Source organism: Phaenicophaeus curvirostris, chromosome 1 (assembly GCF_032191515.1).
Source record: "Phaenicophaeus curvirostris isolate KB17595 chromosome 1, BPBGC_Pcur_1.0, whole genome shotgun sequence".
Classification (NCBI taxonomy): domain Eukaryota; kingdom Metazoa; phylum Chordata; class Aves; order Cuculiformes; family Cuculidae; genus Phaenicophaeus; species Phaenicophaeus curvirostris.
In genome coordinates this window covers 82,842,186-82,867,965 of record NC_091392.1, presented here as the reverse complement: position 1 = coordinate 82,867,965, position 25,780 = coordinate 82,842,186, and the positions used below count along the sequence as shown (strand labels likewise).

Sequence of the window (25,780 nt, the reverse complement as noted above, 5' to 3'; positions counted from 1 at the left end):
ATCCATACAACTGGGTAAAGGAAAAATATTGAGTCAGATTTACTGCAATCTGCAGCTATAATGAGAGTTGTAATCAGCTCCCCCCCAAGAATGTGGGGAGTCCACCTGAGTGAGATACTGGTTTGCAATTGTTTGAACTTCCTTGGCTGCTGCAGTTGTTGCCTTCATGGACAGCTGAGAACACTTTCCTCAATCCGCTGTCTGTTATTCACTTGTACCTTAGGGTTGCTGTCTGGGTGGCAGTAGCACTGCTGCCCAGAAGAGGGAGAAATGTGTCACTGCTTGCATGTCTTGCTGATACCAGGCTTCTAGGGCTTTTGCTCTTTGGAGAGACAGTAGAAAGTATTCTCTGCTTGCGAGAATAGTCCAGGAAAATAAAGATTGTGGTTGTCTATCATAGACACTTCGGTGTCTAAATGTCTTTCTCAACTTTGAGTGGAGTTGCTCCTATCCCTCAAGAAAGGGGGATACATTATTGATAATGTTAAAAACTCCTCACATTTTGCTCATAACATCTAGCTGGTGTTACACTAACCTCTCAATGTATCAAGTAATAAATTCTTCCTATTATGACAATTTAACCTGATGCTTCCTCCTAGAACTGGACAATTCAGAGAATCTTACATTTTAGGATATGACTTCTCAAGTTTTCCTTTTAGCATTATTTTTTTATGTGTGGTGATTTACATTTTTATAGGATAGGATACATTATCAGTTTACAGAAGTTTGGATGTGAATCCTGGTAAGTCCTGGTTTGGTAAGTCTAAATAACCTCTGAATAAACCAGAAGTTTCAAAGATATGGCTCAGCCGCATTGGTTTGCACCAGTTTCTCCCTTACCTACTGATTCTGCCTAGGTCCAGGCACCCTGAACCAAACCTTTCTCCACTATAGCAGAAGTAAGAATTAAGGGATATTTCTGTTGATCGAAGATACAAGAATATTAGGACAAGTCTTTAGGAAAAGATTAGAATCTAAGAGCTTCCAGTTTCTTCACAAAAAGTAGGAAGTCTTCCCTCTTCATTCTGATATTGTGTCTACTGCTTTACAGACCTCCACCCCCCCTAACCCCCCCATGACCTGGATGATGTTTTTCTATATCAAAAACTAGTTTTTGTTAAGTAGAATTTTTCATCCCTTTCCTAAATAAACTTCTCCAGAAGAAATGGGAATAAATGTGAAGAAACAATGAAAGAAATTTGAAGAAACAATGTGAGATTGTTGAACATTAAAGGAAAGTGAAATATGCAAAGTTTACACACTAATTTACATAAACTCTTCTTCCAATGTATGTAATAAAGTGATTTTGTTTGTGTTGACACAGAGAAGGTGGAGTCTATAATGATAATTTCTTCAATGGGATTTGCAGACGGTTGAGGTGGGAGGTGTGTCTATCCTCCCTTCCCAAAGCACAGTGTCTTTTAGGGCACGTTCCCACATGTTCACTCACCTAAAAGGTGTTTTGCCTGACTTGTTCGGTTGTTTACTTCAAAATTGCTTACATGTTGCTTTCCAGAGGAATTCAGAGATACATAAGGAGGATAATTAATTCTAAATTCTAAACTTCAGAAACTAATTACTAGAATCATAGGACATTGATGCTGTATAGGGTCTTTGTGAGGGGTAAGGCTGCTGGCAAGATACTTTTAAATCAGCCACACCTTTGGGTTGGGCTGTTTTGAAAACTAAGTACTTGATGAGGCTCAAGGTATGGTCTGCTAGGGACAAGCGATTTTATTTTGTGTTTTTAGATGTACTTTGATCAGCTGATGCAGCTGACAGACGGTGTCCTCTGTAAGTAACAGACTCGGACAGAGAAGTGGTGACCTGTAGTGAGCCTTCCTTAACTTTTTTTCAAAGTGAGGATTGCTGGCTTTCAGGCAGCTAGGCAAGAGAGAAACAGGGACGTGATATGGGGGTACCTTTATTTGGGGATAACAAGCCCTTCTATTTCCGGATCTGGAGTGGACTAAGTCAGAAGTTGCAAGGCAAAAAATCCTGGAATAAACATCTGGATGAAATCTACTTACTCCAGCAGAAAAGGTACAGTGCTTTTCAGCCTTCTTGTCTTCCGTTTCTTCTGCTGCCCTCTCCCTGTATCTGATTCTCCCTCTTTTCCCTTAGGCTTTTCTGCCAGTAGATAAACTTTAAACAACCCTGGAGCACTTTATCAGATTTCTTCTTTCAAGGTGGAATGCTTCTGGAGTTCCAACCTTATCTGCTTTCACAGGTGGTTTTAAGAGGTTGCAATTGAACTGCCCTGACTGCAGGACTTCAGTCTTAAATTAATAATGTATACTCTTCATTAGTAAAGCTCATAAGAAAATGCATGAGGGTTTGTTTGGTAGATTTTTTTAATTGTTATTAAGAGTGTGTGTGATGTATATGCAGCAGTCAGTAGAGATGATGGCTTTTGATTGCAAGGATTCTACTTCATGTCTCTCTAAAGTTACTCTTACTATGGGATATAATGGACTTGATGTTGTTCTACATTCTGGTGGTCAGTCGCTTCCTGGGTCAGGCTGCTGTTTCTCACCTCCATGGCTTGAGTGTTAACAGGCACAGTAACTCCTCTCAGACTTTACATTGTGAAGGGGACAGTCTGTATCTTCAAATGCAAACACTGAAAAACTCTTCAGAATATAACTAATTCTTCATAACTGTCTCTTAGATCACTATTTCTGAGTTTCTTTATAAAACTCCGCATAACAACAAAGGTAGTGTGTATAATATCATTGTCTGTGAAATCAGAGTTGCGTGAGGACAATGTTGTTTCCTTACATTATAAGTCTATATGTTTCCCAGAGATTTCAACTGACATAAATTTGCCTTCTGCTATTCAATCAGAAATTACATGGTGCAAATATTTGGATACTCTTTTCCTAAAGAGGGACAGGACTATTTCTCCCTCTTACTATCCTACACTTTGCTTTCCTTTTTTTGTCCCCAGAGACACTCAGCTAGAGGAGAAAGAAATGAATATTTTGTAGAGGACTTGAACCAGTTTTATTGCTTTCATATTCATAAAGACGTACAGACAGGAAAAATACAACAGGAAAACCTGCTGTGGTGACTTATGTATGGGAACCACTCTTATAAAACTTTTGCTCTTGTGGAAAAACTGTTGTAAGCAAAGAGGGCTTTTACTTCCTCCTGTCATTTTGTTGTGTGGAATTGCAGTATTGCAGCATCAACTTAAGTTCTTCTTAGTGTTAATGGCACTGGAATTCACGCAATAATAAGCAGGAATTAAAGTCTACTATTATCTTATTGAAAGCCAGTGGTTAATAGGTTACCATTTAACTAGTATGATCTAACTGCACACGGTCTGCAAAAGGACAATATTCTTTCCTGTCCTGCAACTGGTGGTAGTAATACCTGGAAGCTAACAGTTTTGGTAGCTCTCACCTTCACTGTAAGTTACTGTTCATTCTCTTTCTTCATGTTTAACAATTCTTTGACTCTTACTGGCAGCTGATCTCAGCATTATCCACAGTGAAGGATTTCTTTGGCTTAATCCTGTGCTGTGTGATATTTCAAAAAGGGTCATTCAGGTTCAGGAAATGTGATACAAATCTCCTAATTTTAAAGAAGACACCGAGTTTATTTTGTTGGTCTCTTTCTGCTCAAGACTTGCCCTTTTACACAGACCGTAGGTCAGTATGGAGCCTCATGGAGAGTGGTCGCATCTTATACATCCTTCCTAGAATCATCTTTGGAAGTAAACCCTGAATCTACATAGACTGGAGCATATAGATATAAAAAAAAAAAAGCCCAACCTAGCTCATAATCATGGGAAACAAAGAGATAAATACTTAGGAAAATTCAGGCCTGGTAGAGGTGGGGAGGAATCACACGCCTGTCATAATCTAACAGCTCTTCTGCAAGAGATGATGAGAGACATTGCTTGATTATTTTATTTTCTTTATTTTTTTATTTAATTTGGCTTTCAGTGTAAGATGTTCTAAGGAACTGTGAACAAAATTTCCCTAGCATGTAGTTTTAGAAATTCCACCATATGAGAATTGCACTGTTCATAAAAAGTAATTAATAAATAAATTGGAGAGAGTTTGTGAATCCAGGACAATAATGCTACATTTTTCTTTCTGCTATTGCCTGCCTCTATAACTTTGATTGATTTATAATCTCTGTGTCTCTTCTTTCCCACAGCTGCTGCTTAAGGATTAGTAGTGTGACTTGACCTTCATGTGATGCTCTGAGGCTTAATTATTCTAATACTAATAAAAGCTTTAAATATGTGTGGTACATTTGAAAAAAACCAACAAAACCAAAACAAACCAAAGCCAAGCATTTTTGCACATTAATTAACTGTAGAATTATGTGCTGTAAGAAACAATGCATTAGAGGTTCTTGGGCAATTTGCGTAACTTACAGAGAGCTGTGGTCATTCCAAACATGTTGCAATAAAAACTTTATATCCCCTTCAATTTCCTAATTCTTTTGTGGCATTTTAGTCTAACAAACATGTTATCAAAGTGTTTTGCTCCCCTGGAATACAAACATGTCAGAAAAAAAGTAGCTCAGCCTAATGATGTTAAACTGAGTTGCTTAAGAGTTGTACAGGGAACCTTCAGCTTATAGACAAGACAAGTCTTTCTTAAGCTGGTTTTCTTTCTTAAGTTGCTGAGACATGTCACCATAGTTCTGCTGTTCCTTACTGAGTTTTAAGTGCACAAATCAACATAGAACTCCCCTGTCTTAAAATCCACAACCCCTATCAGTATTAACTGGTCCCTTTGCTCCTAAAGGTGATAGTGAAATGAACGTGCCAGCTCCCAGTTCCGACACGTCATTTGCAATATGTTTCAATAACAGTGGTTCTGGGTAGACAAGATGCAAAGAACAACCTGTTGGAAATTCTGCTGCTGTATGTAAAATAAAGTAAAAAGCACCACTGGCAGCATTTCTAATCTTTTCTTATGCATCTTCATCCTAATGGAAGTTCTGAGTCTAATAATGGAAAAGAAGCCTCCTTAATTTCACAAGGATAAAGAGCCTTCAGAGGCCACATTTCCCCAACAATGCACAGGTATGCACACATCTGACCTCAGTGCATAAGACATGGCTTAGGCTCATAGATTTAGGAGGCTATTTGACTTCTTAAACTTGGCTGTAGGTTTTCTTGTGAAGAACTAAACATGAAATTCGTGCTTTGATTAAAAAACAAAGCAAAACAACTAAACAGCTCAAATATAAAAGCTGTTAGAGAAAATTAATAAGACACAGGGTGAGGAACACAACCTAGAATAAAAATGCAAGGAAATCCTTATTGTAGAGGGTTGGTAGTTTTGATGCAGGATAAGGTTATGCTTCTGAGAACAAATTTGTTTTATGAATAACTCGGTGATCAAAAATAATAACTAGCATCTGCTGAACTGTTAATCCAGTTCTATCATGGGATTATTCTTAGGATGGTCTCAGATGCAGAATTAAAAAAAAAAACAAAGGAGAGTAATGCAAGGAGATTGCCCTGCTGGAAGTGACTAAGCAAGATTTCTGTTGCTTAGTGTAGTAGATAGATAGCTAAATATCGGAAAAGATAAGACTTCCCTGTCAGTTTCTTGTCTAGTAGAATTGCCAGTTAGTAAACTGTTTAATTTATTTCCAAAGAGGCTCTGTTTACTGTTGGTCATAGGGGCTTCAACATACATGCACAAGAGGTTCCAGTTACTTTGCTAAGTCTTGCTATCAGTGCTGAAGAAACTTGCTGACCCTGTCCCTGTGTTGACCATCTAAACCCCTGTTATCTGCCTCCTTTTCATTTCATGCTGTTACTTTGTAACTCATTCTTTAGCATCTTGGTAGGGGAGTGAATTGATCTTCTTTCTGGCTGATTAGCTTCCTTTGAGCAACCCTCTGGTTTCCTGAAATCTTGCATACATTTACATAAACATACTAGCAGAAGGAAAGGAGAAGATGAATATCCTTTGGTATTTATTTGGTGGAGTGTTTGGTATGGATATTCGGAGCAGAAGTGAAAGGAAAGGAACCTGAGATATTAAGCTGCTGCTGAATTTATAGTTCAGTGAGAAAGAATTGCTTTAGACACTCAGTAACTGGCATAGCTATGGGGATAATGCATGAAGCAAGTGGATGAAAAACTTAAACTAGAGCAAACAACAGGAAAATGCTATACACTGAATAACTCAAGTAGTAGAACCCGAGAAGGGAAGGAAAGAGGAGAAAGAGATGCTCCATTGTGCCTCTGGTGAACTCAGTCTTGAAAAAGAAGCTTCAGATTTGTTGTTGTCCAGACAGTTCACATATTTAACATATTTCCTTGTTTCAAAAGAATAACCCTGTAAATCCAAATTCTTCTTGTTATGACAGAGTTAAGACGTATGGACTTACCCTTGCATTCTTTATCTCTTCATAAGAAATACTTAATAAGCTGTAAATCAAAAAGCATTATTAGTAGCAGAAACTGTTTATGAAATCTTTAACCTTATTTAAAACTATTTTACATGGTTGCCTCAGTCAGAATCTGACCTGTGTTCTATCTTCTCTTTGTTTCACAATGGATTTTTGGGTGTTGCTGATTTTGCCCTCACCTATATTGAAAAACAGCTCACAGCTTCCTGACGATATCACTGAACCATCTGTTAAGCAAGCTGATGGATTGTAGCGATCCTAGTGTCTCGCGACGCCATACCTGATGAGGAGAATGACTTACAGGAGGAGTTTAACTTAGACTTGCTGAATTATGCTCTAAGTGTCTAAATAGGTTTCTGCTGAATCATGCTCTGAAAGCCACCTTCTCCATCCACTGACATAGAGCTACTTTATGGAAACGAAGCATCTGCTATAGGCTGCTCTATTGAGAGAGTAAACTACAGATTTTATGTGCTGCTGCTTTGACACACAGGAACTAAATCTGTAAAATGTAAAAATCATGTTTGATGGGTCAAGAAGAAAACTGGTTGAACATGCAAAACTTAAAGAAATTTAAGTGCTTTGAAGGCTCTAGATTCAGGTGACTTTTATTCTGTGTATTGGTGAATTTGGCTCATGTAGTACTTGACATTTATATGCTTAGCACAGAGCACAGTGTTGTAATGTATCAAAAATGAGTTGACACTTATAATGACATGTTTAACTGAGAGTAAAATATTTTCCCAATTCTGAGACAGAAAACTGAATGAGAGTAAAAGCATACAGTATAAGTGTGTAAGTCATGGAGCTCTGAGGCATCAGAGACTGTGTGCCATGACATTTACTAACAGTTCTGGGTTCTTCACCAGCTTGTTGTTTGGCCTGGGATCTCTGGTTCTTTAAGCCTAGTTGGAAGTTACTGCAATAAGTAGAAAGGCTTGACAGTTTCCCCCTAAATTTCTGAAAGCTGAATATAGTAGTTATGAAGTGTCTCTTCTTAGCAGGCTTGTAACTTCATTAGTCACGTATAAGGGCTTTGGAGAATTTTGTGAGAAAGGTATTGTGCTTGTGTCCTCCCACATTGTCTCTTGCCCAATTCTTCCTTGTCTCTGAGGTCATTTGAGGGATAAAGGCCTACCCAGTAAAGTATCATCATATTAATTGGAGCATTGTTTATAGTGTTGAAACTCCACCTCCTTCCCACTTCCTACCTCTGAAACTTACATTCTCTAGGAACACCAAATCTTTCTCAGTCAAAATAATGGCAGAAGTGGCAAGCTTGCTTCACTAATACTAAATCTTACAGCGAATGCTCAGAGTGCCTCTTTATTTTGTTCCTATTTGTCTCATCCTAGATGCAATGTTCTTATCAAATCATCTTGTAATTAGCAGTTAACGCAACAGACATATGAGTAAGCTAAAGAATAAATAATACACTAAGCAGCAAGGCTAAGAGTTTGAAGGGTGCTTAAAAATATCTCAGAATGACTCCATGGTTTCTTCAGATGGTTCTCCGTATTCTGAATGTTTCTATTTCTCCTCTGTTCTTAAGCATTTTTCTAGTCAAATTTCTAGTGACTTAGAAAACGGGGTGATGTTGGTTAAAGTGAATGCTCCTTTTATGGAATTATAATGTTCACTTATGTTTTTATTACTTGTAGCCCATGCCCATTAATTTACACTTGATCAAATGATTCCTGTTTATCTGTGTAATTCTGATACTGCTTTTTGGTATGCTTTATCCCTCAAATTCTTTCAAGTCCATGAGTGTCTTTCTGCTCTAAAGGACTACAGAACTCACACATTTCAGATGGATTAAATCTGGAGACAAGATTTTATTGTTCATAAGAGAACAAGCAAGAAATAAATATTTCTATAGGCTGCAGAATTCACGTTGCCCATTTTCCATAGGTTTTGTTAAATTATCCTATACCTAATAAGCACAATTTCTGATAAAACATTTTGTGCAATGGGCAATTTATAGTCTCTCTATCTCTTTCTCTGATGCGGGTTTTCTTGTGGCTTATAATAAAGTTATATTCATAGATAATGTATTCTAACATCAGTGTAATCACTTAATGCAAACCCTTCATTACTTTATGTAGTATTTGCCCTATAATTTGTACCCCCAAAATCTTGTAACTAAATAACACAAGAAATACAGAATACAATGAAGAAATATGGGGTATAACAAGGAGAAGGCATTGAATGTATCTCCAGTTATATGGTTTCACTAATGTATTTGTCCAACATGCATTTTTCTGTTTGTGTGTGAGAATAACAACCAGTTTATTGGTAATAGATTGCAATAAAAGGACAGACTGGGACTGGTAGGAAAATGAGGGCTGATGTTCTTATTCGTATCAGCTTGAAGTTGATGTTTTTCTGCTATGTTCCTTAGATGTATTTCACATTACATGTTACAGCTTGACATGAGCCATGCTAGATAATTAAGAACAAATATAATATCTATACTATAAAAGAAGCAAAGTTGATATTAAAAGTATAAAATTTGCATCTGAACAGAGATCTGAAACTTAACTTGTGCTATTTGGAGAGGGGAATCTCTTATTGCATGCTGAAAATTCATGGAATGTAGGCTGCTTCTTTGGGTTTGAGGGTCTTTTTTCCCCTTAAATCTCTAGCTCTTGAACTTGGGCTATGTAGAATTTCTTATTTGTATAAAAGCAAATATTAAAAAGACCCCAGAACACTTTTTGTGAGTTAAAAGATAAATCTGAAAATATTCAGGGATAACAGACCCAAATTAGTAGATTTTGTTCTGTTTTTTTGTGATTTTGAGTGGCAAACTCATTGTTTTGGATATTGGCAAAGCTTATTTGGGTACTGAGCATGGAGGCATTGCAGATAACTCTTTGCACCCTTCCTTCAGGTACTTAAACACATTGATGAGAACGCTGCCTGAGCCTTCTGTTCTCTGGGCTAAATAGTTCTGGTTCTTTCAGCCTGTGCTCATATGAAACATTCTCCAGTACCATAACCATCTTTGTGGCCCTTCACTTAACTCTCTTCAGTAGCTCCATACGTCTTCTGTACTGAGGATCCTAGGACTGGATATGAGACTCTGGGTATGGCCTTACCAGAGTTGAGTAGAAGGGCAGGATCACGTCCTTGACTTACTGTTTGCATCAAAGGAACTTGCTGTAGTGAAGTTTGGTAACTACTTGTAAATTGTTCATCAGTCCGAAAGGATCTCCTGAAATAACCCAGAGCTTCATGGAAGACCCAAGAGTTTCCTCAATTTTCTCAGCATCAGAGAAAAAAAATAGGATAACTAAGCTTAAAAAATTTTCATCATAACTTTGCATCTTGAGGAATTACATTTCAGAGCTCGTTCTTTTAATTATACCACAGGCAGCATTGCTATTGCAGAGGAGGAATTCTTGTTTGTACTTTCTCCATCTATTATGGGAGCAACTCAGATGCCAACCCTTTTGTAATTTATTGTGCTGTGTAAAAAAAACTACTGGCTTTTTCTGGCTCCTGAGATAACTAGTCTACTGGCAGGAGGGGTATCAAATGACCCATCATTCTCTGTCTTCTGTGCCTCAAAATGTGAGCTATATGAACCAGAAACATTTTGGTTATTGGTTTCTCCGATCTTTCCCTCCGCTGCCACCACATGGTTAAGCTTCAGTAAGTCAAGAGATAGTGAGCTGCCTGAGCTTTTAGCACTACATTTGTGGGCTTTTGCCAGTTCTTTTTTACTGCGTTATAAAAATACTTCAGATAGTAGGTATACATTATCAATCTTTCAGTGAAAATGTTGCAGATACTACTGTCTCAAGTATAGGCTATGCCACCTGTGGAGAGAAGCACCATATGTTTTCACTGTGTTTCTTATTAGCCACTTTTTCTTGACTACAGGATCTGGGAATCCCCACTACTCCAGGCTGCCAAAGAGAACAACCTCCCAGCCATTAGGAAACTTCTCACTGATGGAACATGTGATATCTATCAGAGAGGTAAATTGATTACTTTCACAAATGGTTTTCTGTGGAAGGCAAGAGCCTGCTACGAATAGAGTAGGATGCTTGTTAGTTTACTAAAACATTTGTATTAGCAGACTCAAGCTACTTAACTGTATATCAGCAGCCTTGCCACAAAGTGAGTTTTCTAACTTGAAAAGCTCACCAAATCTTAAGGATGAGAGATTTACAGCTTGAATGGGCCTTTTATTTAGAGGGACTGAGGAAGATGGTTTACTGTGAAAGGTGGTCAGTGGCAGGGCTGGTGCTCATTCACTTTATGCCCAAGTCTGCTGTCACAAGCACCTGAAGTCTCTGTTCAGCTTTCAGATTTCAATGGAGTGAAGGACAGACTACGCTGTTATGTGGCTGCTACCATGTCACGTGATGAAGTGGCACCTGGCAGTACTCAAGGGAGGACCTAGCACTCCCATAATTCTCCACCCCAATAAATCAGTTTCTGCTCGTCCCGTATAGATAAATGTGTAGATGACTCACATGCTTCTTGTATTGTTTTCAGGTGCAGTGGGGGAGACTGCCCTTCACGTAGCTGCCTTGTATGATAATGTGGAGGCTGCAGTGACTCTGATGGAAGCTGCTCCCGAGCTTGTCAATGAGAGGATGACATCAGAGATCTACGAAGGTAGCACCTCAGGGAATGAGGAAGGGCAGGATTCTCTGCAATAGAAGGGAGGAAGTGCTGCCTCTACATTTACTGAAGTGGCATATATGCTTCTGGTTCAATATATTGCTAAACAGTTACATAGCAAAAACAACATACAAATGGCTCCTGACCATTTGTGGAAGGTGGAATTATACTAAACTCAAGTCCATAGAAGTGCAAACATCCAAATGTGTAACAGACAAATACTTAATCACAGGTGGACCAGTTTGCTACAGTGGGATTGCAAAGATACATACAGTTTGCTTTCTGCAATAGTCATGTGAGACAAAGGTGACACCTGCATGATCTCCTCTGAAAGGAGAAAAAAAGTAGTTCTTGGGTTGACAAAGAAAAGGGAATGTGTTTTTGAGTCTAGACTCTGAGATAGGTTTTTAAAGAATGGTTATGATTGATTGCACATATATGCTAGACAATCCAGAAACCACTAAAATAATAACAACTGAATTTTAAAAATTCTAATACCTAGTTTGATGGTTTAGAGCAAGTCTTCTTTGGGAGCTTTGTCTTGACATGGCTTTCTTGTCTCTTGAAGAAAAGCATAGTCCTTTCTGAGACACATAAGCTTTCAGTGTGCTTCCGGGAAGTCTGTGGAATTTCTTGTTTTCCCCTAGAAGACGTCTAGAAAGTGCATCCTGCTGGAGTTTTTTTGGCGGGTTACAAAGTCAGTTTTCATGAATTCATAGAAGTTTTACATAGAATGAGACCTTGGAAAATCTGCAGTTAAACCTTCTGCACACTATAGGGATAATGTCAAATCTAGATCATATAGATGGATACAGTTTCAAAAAAATTAGATTTACCAGGATTGAAATGTGAACTGCATGCTACTCAATAGCATGAAGTTATTTTCTCAGAAGCCAAGGTTTTATTTCCGTGTCTTACAGGGCAGACAGCTCTCCACATTGCAGCAGCAAACCAGAACATCACTTTGGTGAAGGCTTTACTCAAAAAAGGGGCCAATGCCCGCACAGCACTGGCCACTGGGCACTTCTTCAGGCGCAGCTCCCAGAATCTTCTCTATTTTGGTACAGCCTTATCTTCTCCCCTTGCTGCTCTGGGAGGGAACCAGCAGAGTGATAAGGGACTATGAGGGAGGTTTGCTTTGACCCCATCTAAACTGGATAAGTGGAGGCTTCTGTCTCCAAGTGTCATCAGTCACACTCGTTTTAGCAGAAAGTAAGACTTCATATGATTATGTAAATATTACATAAATATAAATATATAAATAATACATCTTTTATACATTTGTATGTATACAAAATATATATATTGCATAAGAATTATAATTTATTTTTTCCTAGCAGCATATACTGCAAGTTACTTGTCAACATTCTTATGATACTTCTTCCTTTTAGTGTTGTGTGGGGCATGTCTTCTTTTCCTTTCTGAGTAGGATGAGGAGTAGGGCATGAAAGTAACTCTTCCTTTCATAACCACTGACTTCATAACAAGGTTAGATTTACCTCAGTGTGCTTCGACTTCTGCCTCCTGGATTCTTAATGTTGTTTCTTCCCATTCCTTTCTCTGCAGGGGAGCATGTTCTATCATTTGCTGCCTGTGTGGGAAATGAGGAAATTGTACAGTTGCTCATTGAATACGGAGCTGACATTAGAGCTCAAGATTACCTGGGTATGTGGTGTGGGGCCTAATAAATTGCATATAGTGGGTCTGGACACTTGAAATCAGACTCTGTTGTCTGTGCATGCACATTATTTTCTCTCATTACAAACAGCTTTTGGATGAGGGCTGTGAGGAAAATGACAGCCACTGTTAATGTAATCAGTCAATTGCCAACACATGGCCGGGCTATGCTATGTATTTTTTCTGGTCTGCTTCCTTCATAGGTAACACTGTTCTTCACATCCTGGTTCTTCAACCTAATAAGACATTTGCCTGCCATATGTACAGCCTGATACTTTCCTATGATAGGAACAAAGAGGGATCAGGATCACTTGAATTGATTCCTAACAATGAGGGGCTTACTCCATTCAAACTGGCTGGAGTTGAGGGCAACACTGTGGTGAGTTTAAGTGATGCAGTTGCCTTCATACAAAAGAGATTATTTAGAAATGGAGAACTTGAAATAACATAATCCATACTAAGTAAATTTGTGTGTGTTCTCAGTGGGTGGAAGATGCACAAGTCCTTCAGTTTTTGCCAGAAGTCTTATGTAGGACAGAAAACCTGTATAAGAAATTTATTTATCCTAATGAAAGAAACAAGTGCTTAAAGAAAAGATCTTTGACCCATTTTTTGAAGCATTTGAGTTAAACAGGTATTAACAGAATGATTCACTCTAAATATTTTTTTAGAAGTCTGACTGAAATTATTGGCTTTGTTGTCTAGATCTCATTACCTTAAAAGTGGCACACATGAAACTTGGGTATCCACAGACATTTATTTATAGTCAAGCACTCAATATTTAGTGTTAGCTCTCATCTTTCCTCTTAGCAAAAAGACAGAGACGCTTAGTGTGTTGTCTGTAAATCACAAAGGAAAGGATCATATCCTTTGCTACAGCTCTTTCCTGATAACTTGTAGAAGTGCATAAAAGATTTGTTTTCTAATCATCATATAATTCCATATGAAATCTATTGTCAAGGTCTACGAGTATGCCAAATAACTTTAGCAGTTTGATTAGAATTTAGAATAAAAGTCACCTATTCTCTACCTGAAGCATAAGCTAATACTCAAATAGGAGTCAGAAAAACTTCTTCCACTTCTTAAGCTGCTATAATTTTTCCTGAGAGATACGAGAACCGTAATAACTAAAAAGTTCAAAGAAAACATGACCATTAAGAGTTTTTAACAACATTCTTTGTTTTCATTGGAAATACACTATATACTGGAAAACTTCTAATTTCTTCTACCCCTTCTTTTCTCCTCAGATGTTTCAATACCTCATGCAGAAGCGGAAGCACATTCTCTGGTCATTTGGCCCCTTGACCACTGTGCTCTATGATCTCACAGAGATTGACTCCTGGGCTGAAGATCAGTCCTTCCTTGAACTCATTGTCTCAACGAAGAAGAGGGAGGTACTGTGGGCACCACATGCTTTGTATGTGCAGACTGTAGTGATTATAAAAGAAGAATGATGAATTTGAAGGTTCAAGCTCTTTTACATTATACATAGAGATTTTACATTATACATAGATTACATTTACATAGATTACATTTACATTTACATTATACATAGATTTTGTACCACGTGCTGCAGGGAATACATGAAATTAATCAGAACACGCTTTAATTAGCATAGTTTTATCCATTCTGTATTATTCCCATTTATCAAAATTTTTGTCAAGCGTCTTTAAAAAAATTTTCAGATACTGGAGAGTTTTGCACAATGTGGAGGAAGTATATGAAACTCTCATTTGCTTTTATGTAAAATCCTCTGATTTCTGTGTGTGACAATACAAACGTAAATTCAGGGGAAAGCAGTCTGTGTCAAAAAAATAGAATAATCTTAGAAGTTGTCCAGAAGACTAAACCATAATACTAAAAGAAAGCACATAGTGCCTGTCTTCTCCCAAAAAATTTAGTGCATGCAGATTCAAGATTCCTAATTTCAGTGGATGTCCCCAAATACTATTGAGATACTATGATTTCTTTATTTTCCGGAATGCTCTTAAATATGAGTAATTGCCATTTTTTCATGCATAAAAAGTAATTATTTTTTGTATTTGATATATATTTGGTCCAAAATGTTTGCTGTCTCCTCTGGAAGGATGTAATGTGTTGCTCCATCCTGTCATACCCTCCTGGTCCAGCACCGGACTAGAGTAGCATCTTCAGGCCCGAGTAAGAGGCAGCTTCCTCTTATATTAAGGGGTATGCATACACAAATATGTACTAAGATATATTTTCTTAGCAGTGAAAATAGAAGAGAACTAAGCTACAGGAAGATTATAGTGAGCTTCTAAACCAATATAATCCTTTTGAAAATAAAATTTATTCTTCTATGCAAAAAATTCTAAAATACTGACGTCTACACAGAACAGAACACCTAAGGCTATCTAGCTAGGTTGATTATCTTTCATTTCCTTTTGATCCTTAAGGATATTTCACAGGCCATTTGAGAGTCATATCCATTTACTGAAACACACATATGCCTTCCACTTTGTGCAATCTGTCCTTGGCTGATTTAGAAGAAACAGGTCAACGCAGCAAAAGAAGGAAAACATCTAGAGTGCAATGAGAAGCTTTTCTTTAAAGAAACCTGGTCGTGCCACTTTGACTTAGGTGTCTTTCTTGTTTATTGCAGTGCTCCCCTAAACATTACAACAAGAAGTAAGGCTAGAAATATTTAATAAAGTGTATGGGTCAAATTCATAAGCAAGGTGTAAAGTACACCTTGTTAATCCCACTTATACTCTAAGCAACAGTCTACTAGCAGAAGCTGAAGGATGATAGATTATTCAATTAAGTATTACCCAGATAATAATGCAGAAATGTAAAATGTAATATTTTTACATAAGCCATGGAACTTCAGACAACTATTAATTACATTTAGAAAAATGTTCCAATTTTCTTATGCTAATTCATCTGATACAAAAGATGTCTATTGCTGTGCTGACAGGAATATTCTCTCTTTCTCAGTTCTGTGTTCCCCACCTTGCCCCACAAAAACATTTCAAAGTTTATCAGATAAATTTTAGTTAGTCTTTTTCTTACTCTTAAGGTGCCATCAGAACTGAGGGCAATTTCCAGTCAATTATTTATATGCCTTTGTCTTCCTTTTAGAGAGGAAGCCTTGTTGGCATTTTGCTGCTTGGGTGGCAACCTCAAAAAGGATTTTTGGAAAAGTGGCTTATTACTCCTATGAACGCTGCATATGTTCCATGAGAACAGCCAAATAAATGCTTCCATTTTTTTCTAGATTGAGAAACTGCAAATGAAATAACACTGATTGTCTTAAAGTAGTTCGGTCCAACTGCTTTTGATTCTCTCTGGAGTAGATGAAGCCTCTTGACATAAAAAACAAACAGTGATCCTTCATAAACATACCTGCCATATTCCTGTTTCTACACTTCAAGTGTTTACTGTTCTACTTAAATCAATAGAAATTACACTTCCACATAGGGAAGGACTGCATGCTCATGCTTCAGATGTAGCAATCCATTACAATCATACTTTCAGTTCAACTATACTGATTCTTTCTGAACTGGGAGTGGACCCTTAGATAATATGGACCCTTAGATAATATGGACCCTTAGATAATATGGACCCTTATAATAAGATGACAGAAAAACATAAAAAGAATCCATGCTTATTTTCTGGGTTTGGAGGCACCAAAAAAATGATAATTTACTTTCAGTTTAGTAGTATATGGCTTGTAACTGAATGAAAAAGACAATTTTGTTTTGAAAATACTTCAGGGTGATCCATTTTATCCCAAACTAGAGATCTAGCTCTTTAGTTACTGCAGATCTTGGAAGCCATGATAACCTGCATCAGTATCATACGTCTGCTTTGAAAATAACATTTGTTGCTTCTGTGGAATATACTTCCATGAAATTTGATCCAATGTAGATTATGACCACTAGGGAGTCACAGGCCATTTTTTTCAATAGAACTTAGTGTGAAAAGACCTTAATATTCTCCTTTACATATTCTTAATATCAGTGTAGTGCTCTGATCATTAACGGTGTTGCATACATCCCAATAGTGCATAACATAGTAAATTTAATTCCTTTCCCATGTGGTTCATTCTTTCCTCACAGACTAGTTTATTAAGCAGAACGTCTACTTTGGGGTGAGAGTGATTACTTTTTTTTCACACAATATTGTGTGTCCATACTAGGCAAATTAAGCTAAAGAACTGAGGTGTTTAATTAAGCACTACAGCTACTCTAAGCTCTACACGTGGCTGATAGAGAAACGCAAGTAACTAAGCATTTCCGGAGAGCAATTTATATTTCAGGTGAGCTGAGTAGCAGTCTGTAGGTCCATGTTGCCTACAAGGAGGGAAATAACCACATGACTAAGATACCTCCTTTACATGCGTAACATCATAAAATGGGGTTACCTGTAGTAGTGACACACTAAGGACGTGAATAAGGCAAAGTTTGTAGGAAGAAATAATGACATTTGTTAGACAGATCATGTAGCCACAATTTCAGCTTGTCCTAGGAAAATGATTAAGAAGAGTGGAGTGTCCGTGATCTTTCCAAGCTTTATAGTTGTCATCCCAGCAGCAAAACCATAGATTCATGCAGAGGCATAGATTAGCAATGTTTAAGAGAGGAAAGTTGTTGAATTTTTTTTTCATAACATCTCACTATATTTTCTTTGTACTCTATATGCATGTTTAAATCATCCAGATCAACCACGAGGCTACTTAAGAAAATTTCTGCATTCTTCCTGTTAGTTTTTGAAATGGATTTGTATGATAGGAGAGGATTCTTCCTTCCAGTGCTCATAATTCCATTGCTCTTACTTTTTATCGAGCCTATTTGTCCTTTCTAAAACTATGGTCTCAACTTATTTTGATGACGTTTTCATATAGAATCCCTCAGCTGCACAGTATGTATGGAAATATGCATATCTTTGACAGAATCACAGCCTCAGCTTATGCAGCAGCACTATTTTTCATATCGTGCAAGATGCTCACTGATGCTCTGTTTATTCCTGGAAATGTATATGGTCTTCTACATATATTTGAGCTACACCACTGAGATTCAAAAGAGAAGGACCTAAACATTGAATATAATATAAATAATCTAAAGGAAGTAAGTCGGGAGAGCCTAGTTTTTTCACAGTATATCTCACATCAAGTATACTGCAGTTTTTATCATCACAGCAGAATGGTGAAAACTTTAGAAAATCCAGTTTATTAACAGGTTACTTTTAGACAGAAATAAAGAAACTTTGGGAATCTTTTGAAAGTCCTCTTAGTTGCCTGGTAAATATAGGTAATATAGTGTCAGTTTTTCAAAAAGAATTACTAATCTAAAGGACTTTATTGTATGTTTCCCAGGGATTAAGAATTTCCAGGAATGCTACTGAAGTTCATAGAAGTAGCTGTTGGAACTAGTACTAGCTTATGTGGATAAATGCAGAATTCTTATTTGGAGAAAAAAAATCAAAAAAAATTTTTCTCCCCACAAGACTGGGGAGAAACTTTTTACTGTAGCTGAAAATAGAAGAGTATTATTTTATTTTTGATTCTATGTTCTAATAATTACATATATATTGTGCAGAGAAGAATATCTGCCTGCTATGAAGTGCACTGTGCTGTCTTGCTTAATGCAAAATATTTTTCAAAATTGATTCAAATTGCAGTAAAAGACAATTCATGGATTGAAGTAGTTTTTTACATATTTAAATCCCTAGAGTTCACAGGATTTATAAACTTTCTGTTACTGTAAAATTAGCCCACTCCTAATAAGTATATTTCTTAAGATAATAATTAATAATACCTTTTATTATCAGTAACACAGCCTCATATATTTGAATTAATGGACCTGGATCATAGGTCTATCTCAAGTGTTTATATATGTGTCCAGGACTACACAGATAACAAACATGTTCCAGTATCTAACACGATTCTCTTGCACTTCCCACTGGTACTCAAAAGCTATTCTCTGCAACATTTTTTGTTTTTCAAAGCTCTTTATTGACAAACTGAGCAAATCCAAAGCTACTTGAGTGTTCCATTTCTGCAAAATAAATTCAGCTTCCTAATGCTGGATAGAGTAGGTGAGAATAGTTTCTTAACATTCTTCCAGGAAGCAGTGTGAATAATATCTATAAACAGAAGTCCTTCTGGCAATTAATTCCTTTTTTCTACCTTTCTCAGGCACGCCAGATCTTGGACCTAACACCTGTGAAGGAGCTGGTGAGCCTGAAGTGGAACATGTATGGTCGTCCCTACTTCTGTTTCTTGGCTATATTCTACATACTGTACATGGTCTGCTTCACTATGTGCTGCGTCTACCGACCACTGAAGCCTCGAACAGGCAACAAAACAAGCAGCAGAGACAATACAATCTATGTCCAGAAAATGCTGCAGGTAATGTGTCTATAGGAGTCAGGGCCTCAGAGGCAACATTGGGCAATTCTACTGTAACCTACTTAACCAGAAAGTCCAAGTCTTTCCCAATTGCCAGCAATTGCAGCTGTCCTCCTTTTTTCTTTCTGTCAACTGACCTTAGTCAGTGAGGAACACTGGGTATGGTCTGTTCTCCACTGCTGGGGCTGGACTCGTTCCTGTGACCTTGTCAGTCCTAGTCACGTTTACTACACTAATAGTGGGCCTTCTTTTCCCCAACTCCTTTTAAAATATCCTTTCACTCTTTTTTTTTTTTTCAGGAATCATATACAACATATGAAGATGAGCTGAGGCTGGTGGGGGAGCTGATCACAGTCATAGGAGCTGTAGTAATTTTGGTCCTTGAGGTAAGGGAAACAGTGAGCTATATAGTCTCGAGTTTAATCAAGACAGATTTTTACTTTGTGGTCACAGCTTAATGAGGTTATTTACTTAGACTAGGTGCTTTGGTATCTGCCTATGGCAACAGACACAGTCAACAGTGTCTATTGGACAAAACAAAGACTGTGGCAATATACTAGTAAGATGCCAGGTGTGGAAGAAGCAATTAGAAGGCCTGGCTGCACTATTAAATACCAGCTGAATCTCAGCTGTTGCATGAGATTCTTAGACATGATTCTTCACCCAGGACCCCTAAATACTCACGTGTTTAGGAGTGTGGGCTGAAATGATTTCTGTGCATGCACAGGAAGGTTTATATTTGATTGGATGTCAGTGACTGTACGGATCCGTAACAGGAGCCTTAATCTGTCAGAGTTCTGAAGTGGACGTGTTTAGGTGTTCTCCTTACCATGAACTCATAAAAAAACAGAAGTTCTTAAATTTAAAACAAATACATTCCCCACTTGGTTTTACTGTGATATGAAACAGAAACCTAAAACTTCTATGTGAGAAAACTCAAATTATGATATCAGGGTGAACTGAAGCAAAATGGGGCTTGAGAATGGGTTTCTTTCTGCCCATATATGTTCCATAAGGATAGGTCACTCTTCCTGTGTTTGGTCAGGACTTGGGCTACGCTGCAAACACAGTGAGTCTGAATTATAACGCACTCCTTTGATTCCCCAAGAAGGTCTTTTTTTGTCTTCACTTCTGAGGCTCAGCTGTTTTTCTGGTCTCTTCTCAGTCATCTATGTGAACTCCAGGCTCTCAGCTCTGTGCTGCAACATCTCTCTGCCACATACCAAAGTCTCTCAATCTACCAGGGTCCTTAGATTTTCCAGCAATCTCTGTCACATCCTGAGAGGGACCCACTTGACTCATTCATTTAGAAATCAAACTGTGAACCAGCAAACAAAGTAGTTGCAACTGGCCCCAAGATCCTGTGAACATTGGCAGTTAGCATGGCATTTTATAGTATAATGAAATCTGTCTAGGTTCTAAATCAATAGGATGTCTCTTTTAGATCCCAGATATCCTTAGAGTTGGAGCGGCGAAATACTTCGGACAAACCATCTTAGGGGGGCCTTTTCATGTAATTGTGTAAGTACACCACTTTTAAGTCTAATAAATATACTATCTCTCATTTTCCCCACTGTCTTTTGTTAGATGAGTCACTTTCTGCATTCTTTTAGAATACTCCTTATCTTGATTTACTTCTCTTGCTGGCTCAGCTGGTGCGTAGGAAGTTAGATGAGTGGACAAGTAGAATTGATAGAGCCTATGGGGGTTGCTAGGTCCCTGCCTGTGGGGCTGGTGGCCATATTTCCCTGTCCTGGAATTTCTGAGAAGAAAATGCAAAGGAAGCTAAGATTCCATTATTGAAGCTTTTTCACTGTCTCTTCTTCACTTGCAGCATCACATATGCTTGTATGATTCTAGTAACCATGGTGATGCGTCTCACTAGCATGACTGGTGAGGTGGTGCCCATGTCCTTTGCTCTGGTGCTAGGATGGTGCAATGTCATGTACTTCGCACGAGGCTTTCAGATGCTTGGACCCTTTACCATCATGATCCAGAAGGTAAAATACTCAAACAAATATGGGCTTCTTACACATACCCTGACACTTCTTTGCAGGTGTGGAGAACTGAAAGAACTTCTCCTTCGGTACTAGCATTAATGGCAGATGGACAAGTGATAGTCTGCACAGACAGTTTGGGACTTTCACATTCTCTTTTTAGTGAAGAAGTTTCCTTTAGACCACTCATGGTCTTAGAATCTGGAAAATGGTTTATATGGGGTTGCACTGTACCTTGGTGGGACATTTTGGCCTTATGGTGGCACTGTCTTTGCTCCACAGATGATATTTGGAGATCTTATGCGCTTTTGCTGGCTCATGGCTGTGGTGATACTAGGTTTTGCATCAGGTGAGTCTACAAAAGGAAAACAAATTTATGTTACCCGTTCCAACTTCATCAGTATGAATTAAGTGTGTGGGCTTAGATTCATTCTCAGGTTGCCCTTTGAGTTAGCTGGCAAAGGTGGTGATGGTTTATAGCTTCTATTTCTTTGAGTGTGATCACTTTCCCAGTACTGATTGTTCTTCCCATAATTTTGGTTTGCAATTCTTGCTCTTTCCAGGGTAATAGATATTAGGACAATCCAGACAATTCCACATATATGTAAGGCAAAGCTTAAAACTGTACTACATTCATGATACTTATCGTTGGAAAATGAAATTAATGCACATAACTTTCTTATATCCTTGAAGAGGAAAAGATTATTACTTAGAGAACAAATAAATAATAAAAGTAATTCTGAGTCATTTTATAATGAAGACTAGTGATTCTAGTTGGGGATACCACCGTAGAAACACATGCTGCTCCTTCTCAGACCACTCTGTGTTGTCAACATCTCTTACAATACTCCGTGGTTACTCTTGAAAGGTGATTCCCATTGTAAAACTACATCTCTCTTTTTGACTCCATTGTTCTCCTCTAGCTTTTTACATCATCTTCCAGACAGAGAACCCTGAAAACCTTGGACAGTTCTACAACTACCCCATGTCCTTGTTCACCACCTTTGAGCTGTTCCTCACTATCATTGATGGCCCTGCAAACTATGATGTGGACCTACCCTTTATGTACAGTGTGGTATACTTTGCCTTCGCCATCATTGCCACCCTCCTTATGCTCAACTTGTTAATTGCCATGATGGGTGACACCCACTGGAGAGTGGCCCATGAGCGGGATGAGCTCTGGAGAGCCCAGGTAATGTAATTTAGGTGGTAGGGGGTTCACTTTGAATAAAAGGTGAAAGTTGTCCAGGGAAAATGTGCTAGACAGTGCAATTGCTTACTCTGCAATTCATGCTCTAAAGAAGGTACTTTAAAACCTTTCCCTGGCCGTTATTTTTCTCAGGGGCTAATGCCATAAGCCATGACCTTTTAATTCTCTTTTATAGCTTCTGTATATCAGCCACCAAATTTCTCTTATCCTTTCTATGAGTCTGACATGCCCAAGTGCAAGGCTACTTTTCTGCACATCTTTCCACGTTAAACTGTCTTCCCATACATTTTTCCTATGTGGGTATTCCTACCTTATTTCAAATGGCAGCTAGAAGCCTATCCAGCCTTTCTTGTCCATCCTATGCATCCCTAATGTATAGAATCTCTTGTTAAAAAGAATTAAAGTTGCATCTTTTTTACAAAACACATTTCTGTGTAACTGAGAGTTAAATTATAATTATAGGGATTAATGGAGGGTAGGTAGAATGCAAAATAATAATTACAAGTAGATCGGTAATGTCTCTAGATCTCTTAAGAGAAGTTGGCTTCACTTCCTTGCTTAAAAGGCAAAAAAGTTCATCCAGGTAAGTTCTTTAGCTAGTCAACTGGAAATCCATTTCGTAGTATTTTTGTGTGAGAAAGCAGTAAGACAAATGATTACATGTACAAAAGGAAAGAAATTTAACAGCATTTTAAAAGCACCACTACTTCTTCAAAATATGGCACAGTTAAGACTAAATAGCCTATAGTGAATTTATTCTATGATTTTATCTTGTCATATATGGAGCTGTAAAGAAGTACTGTAGTGGGTCAGAATTCATGGAACTGATAACTTTGAAAAAGAGTCTGATTTTTTTTCTAATTTGTATGCGTTCTTTAATTTTTTTTTTAATTTTTTCTTTTTCTTTTTATTCTAAAGGTTGTCGCTACTACAGTCATGCTGGAGCGGAAGCTGCCACGATGTCTGTGGCCTCGGTCTGGAATCTGTGGGCTGGAGTATGGGCTAGGGGACCGATGGTATCTCAGGTGAGTTATCTTCTAGTGTGTACATGTAAGGATCCCAGAAGAAGAATCTGATGTGTTAATAAACAGCCTTTCCAGTGGCCTAAGTAGGAATATTTGGAGTGCTGTTTCACTCAGAAAGTTCTGCTGTGCAATTTCTTGTGGAATTAGATGATGATTTTTTTTATCCAGTAGTCACAGGAAACACACCCAATAAACTGCATGGGTTATAAGGCCTGAATTTTTCTTTCAAACCTCTCATAATGAATATCACAAAGGTCCACTGCTGTGCTTGGTTGACTGCCCCTGTTTATTAGATGCATGAAATAGCTGAGGCAGAATCAATGAGCTGTGCTACAGATGGTTCATATACAGTGCAGGAATAATTAAAGGCAATATTTCTTTTTGGTGTGAACCTAGTAACTATATTATACTTTGCAAAGACTGTATCAGGTGGCAAAGTCTTAGGACCAGGATTTCAGTTTAGGCGTTGAAATAACAGGTAAACTGGATTCCTCATTGTTTCTAATTTTAATCAATATTTATTCCATGGTAAGAAAAGATTAAACTTTGTTTGGGCATGCACCACTTCTAACTGTGTCATCTTTTGCTGATAAAGCTGTAAGAGGAAGTGGTGACTGTATGAAATAGGACTTTCTGCAGGCTTTAGCAGAGAAATGAACCTTGTGGATTTTCAGGTCTGCTAGGCAGAACAAGGAGACCTGAAGTGGTACCAGTATGTAACAACTTGTGTTCAAGGTGCAGAATATAACTTCACAAATGCAATATCCCAGCAACAATTCTTCATTGGATGCTATGAGAAAAGAGTGTTGATGTGATCTGTTTCTGTAAAATTACATATACGTTCATTGTATTTAGTGGCATAGCATTTCAGAAGATAAGTTCTAAGTAAGGTAGAGAAGGATTGGTGGAAGTGCACTTAAAAAAAGTGCAACACAAGATAAGTGACATCCTGATGCCAGGAACCATGAAGTATCAGGAGAGGAAAGACAAGAACAAAAGAAACAGATGAATATGCAGGTACATACAATGCATCTAGAGCTAGAATCAAGTGAGGTAGGTATTTGGCAATAGAAAATGCAAATCATTGCTGGGCAATGAGTTAAAGTACAGGAAATCAGGAAATGGGCTGATAAGGGTACTGAAGGCAATCATGGGGATGAAGGTCTAGGAGACAGCTGTGTGCTAGCACAGTCCCCTGTTTCTTTGTAAATTTTCTGTAATATCTGAGTCAGTAGGCATGCTTCTGGGAGGGGCTTGCTTCTTGTGGCTGCTGGGTTCTGTTGATAAACTGGCATGCTCCTACTTCATTCAGTTTATGGTTTTTAATTCTCTTCCAGAGTTGAAGACAGGGTTGATCCCAACAAACACAAGATGATGCGGTACACAGAAGCATTTAAGGCTCAGGATAGGGAGAACTATGACAAAGGTTTGGAAAATCCGGAAATCAATGGGAACATCCTGTACAAGAAGGAACTGTCTGGTCTATCTTTGTCACGGAGCACTTCCAGGACTAGTTCTCACCGTGGCTGGGAGATCCTGAGGCGCAACACTTTCCACCAACTTTGTGGAGAGGTCAATCATTCCATGGAAGCAGAGGTCTATGATGTCTAAAAGCTTCTATCCAGAGTCCCCACTACACGGATCAATTTTGCCACAACAGTTCTCCGACTGTTCATGCACACTCCAGCACTCCGCATACATTCGTAAGCCTTGAAGAACTCTGCTGATGAATGGTTTGTGGCACCTATGCTATGATATATGAATGCAGTCTTTTCTTTCCTACTTTAATGTGTCCCTCCTTTTGCACTGATATTTGCATCAAGACGATAATCTTGTTCAGCTAAGGTCTGTGGTGGTTTGTTATGCTTTCTAATGCCCTACAGAAATGAGCAAAAGAAGGCAGTAATAGGATTTCATCCATCACAAAGAAGTGATCTGTAGGTCCTCTCCCAGAATGTTAAATGCAGCATAATGTCTCCTTCCATTTTCACAAAATACTGATGCTCTCAGAGCAAAGAGAGGTAACTGAAGTTCTGGTTTATGATTCAGTACAGAACTGAAAAAAAACCCAGTTACTGAGCTTGGGAACAGAGGTAGCTGCTGACATTGTGATAATTAAAAGGAACGTAACTACTCAGATGGCATTCAGGGCCTGACCGATTTTGCCCTCTGAAGAAAGGCAGTCTCTATTAACTGGATTTTCAACACAGCTATTGTAGCAGGACTGAAGGGGAGGGGGTGTAGAAATTTGTTTGGTTTGTTTGTTTAGGGGTGTTTTGGTGGCTTTTTGTTTGTTTTATTTTGTTGTCACATGAATGCACTTTAAGCTTTTGAAAATAAGTGATTGCTATTCTTGGGAGGATTCTGACTGTTTTGAAGTGGGAAATCCTTTTCCTAATGAAAGCATGTATGACCTGGTTAGGTGACTTTTAGCAATGTGAAATTTCAGCTGAGATATTATTCTCCC

At 38.1% G+C, this 25,780-nt stretch overlaps 1 protein-coding gene across 1 annotated transcript; it reads left to right on the top strand.

Moving 5' to 3' along the window:
• Positions 1-1,435: 1,435 nt before the first annotated feature.
• LOC138716715 (transient receptor potential cation channel subfamily V member 6-like) lies at positions 1,436-25,493 on the top strand. The gene is made up of 15 exons (XM_069849884.1): positions 1,436-2,043; positions 10,282-10,379; positions 10,903-11,025; positions 11,952-12,092; positions 12,598-12,696; positions 12,912-13,087; positions 13,956-14,102; positions 18,869-19,081; positions 19,381-19,467; positions 20,526-20,602; positions 20,916-21,081; positions 21,361-21,427; positions 22,002-22,270; positions 23,207-23,313; positions 24,651-25,493. Exons 1-15 carry the CDS (start codon positions 1,913-1,915, stop codon positions 24,922-24,924), a joined length of 2,175 nt encoding a protein of 724 aa, XP_069705985.1. The 5' UTR covers positions 1,436-1,912; the 3' UTR covers positions 24,925-25,493.
• The last annotated feature ends 287 nt before the right edge of the window (positions 25,494-25,780 follow it).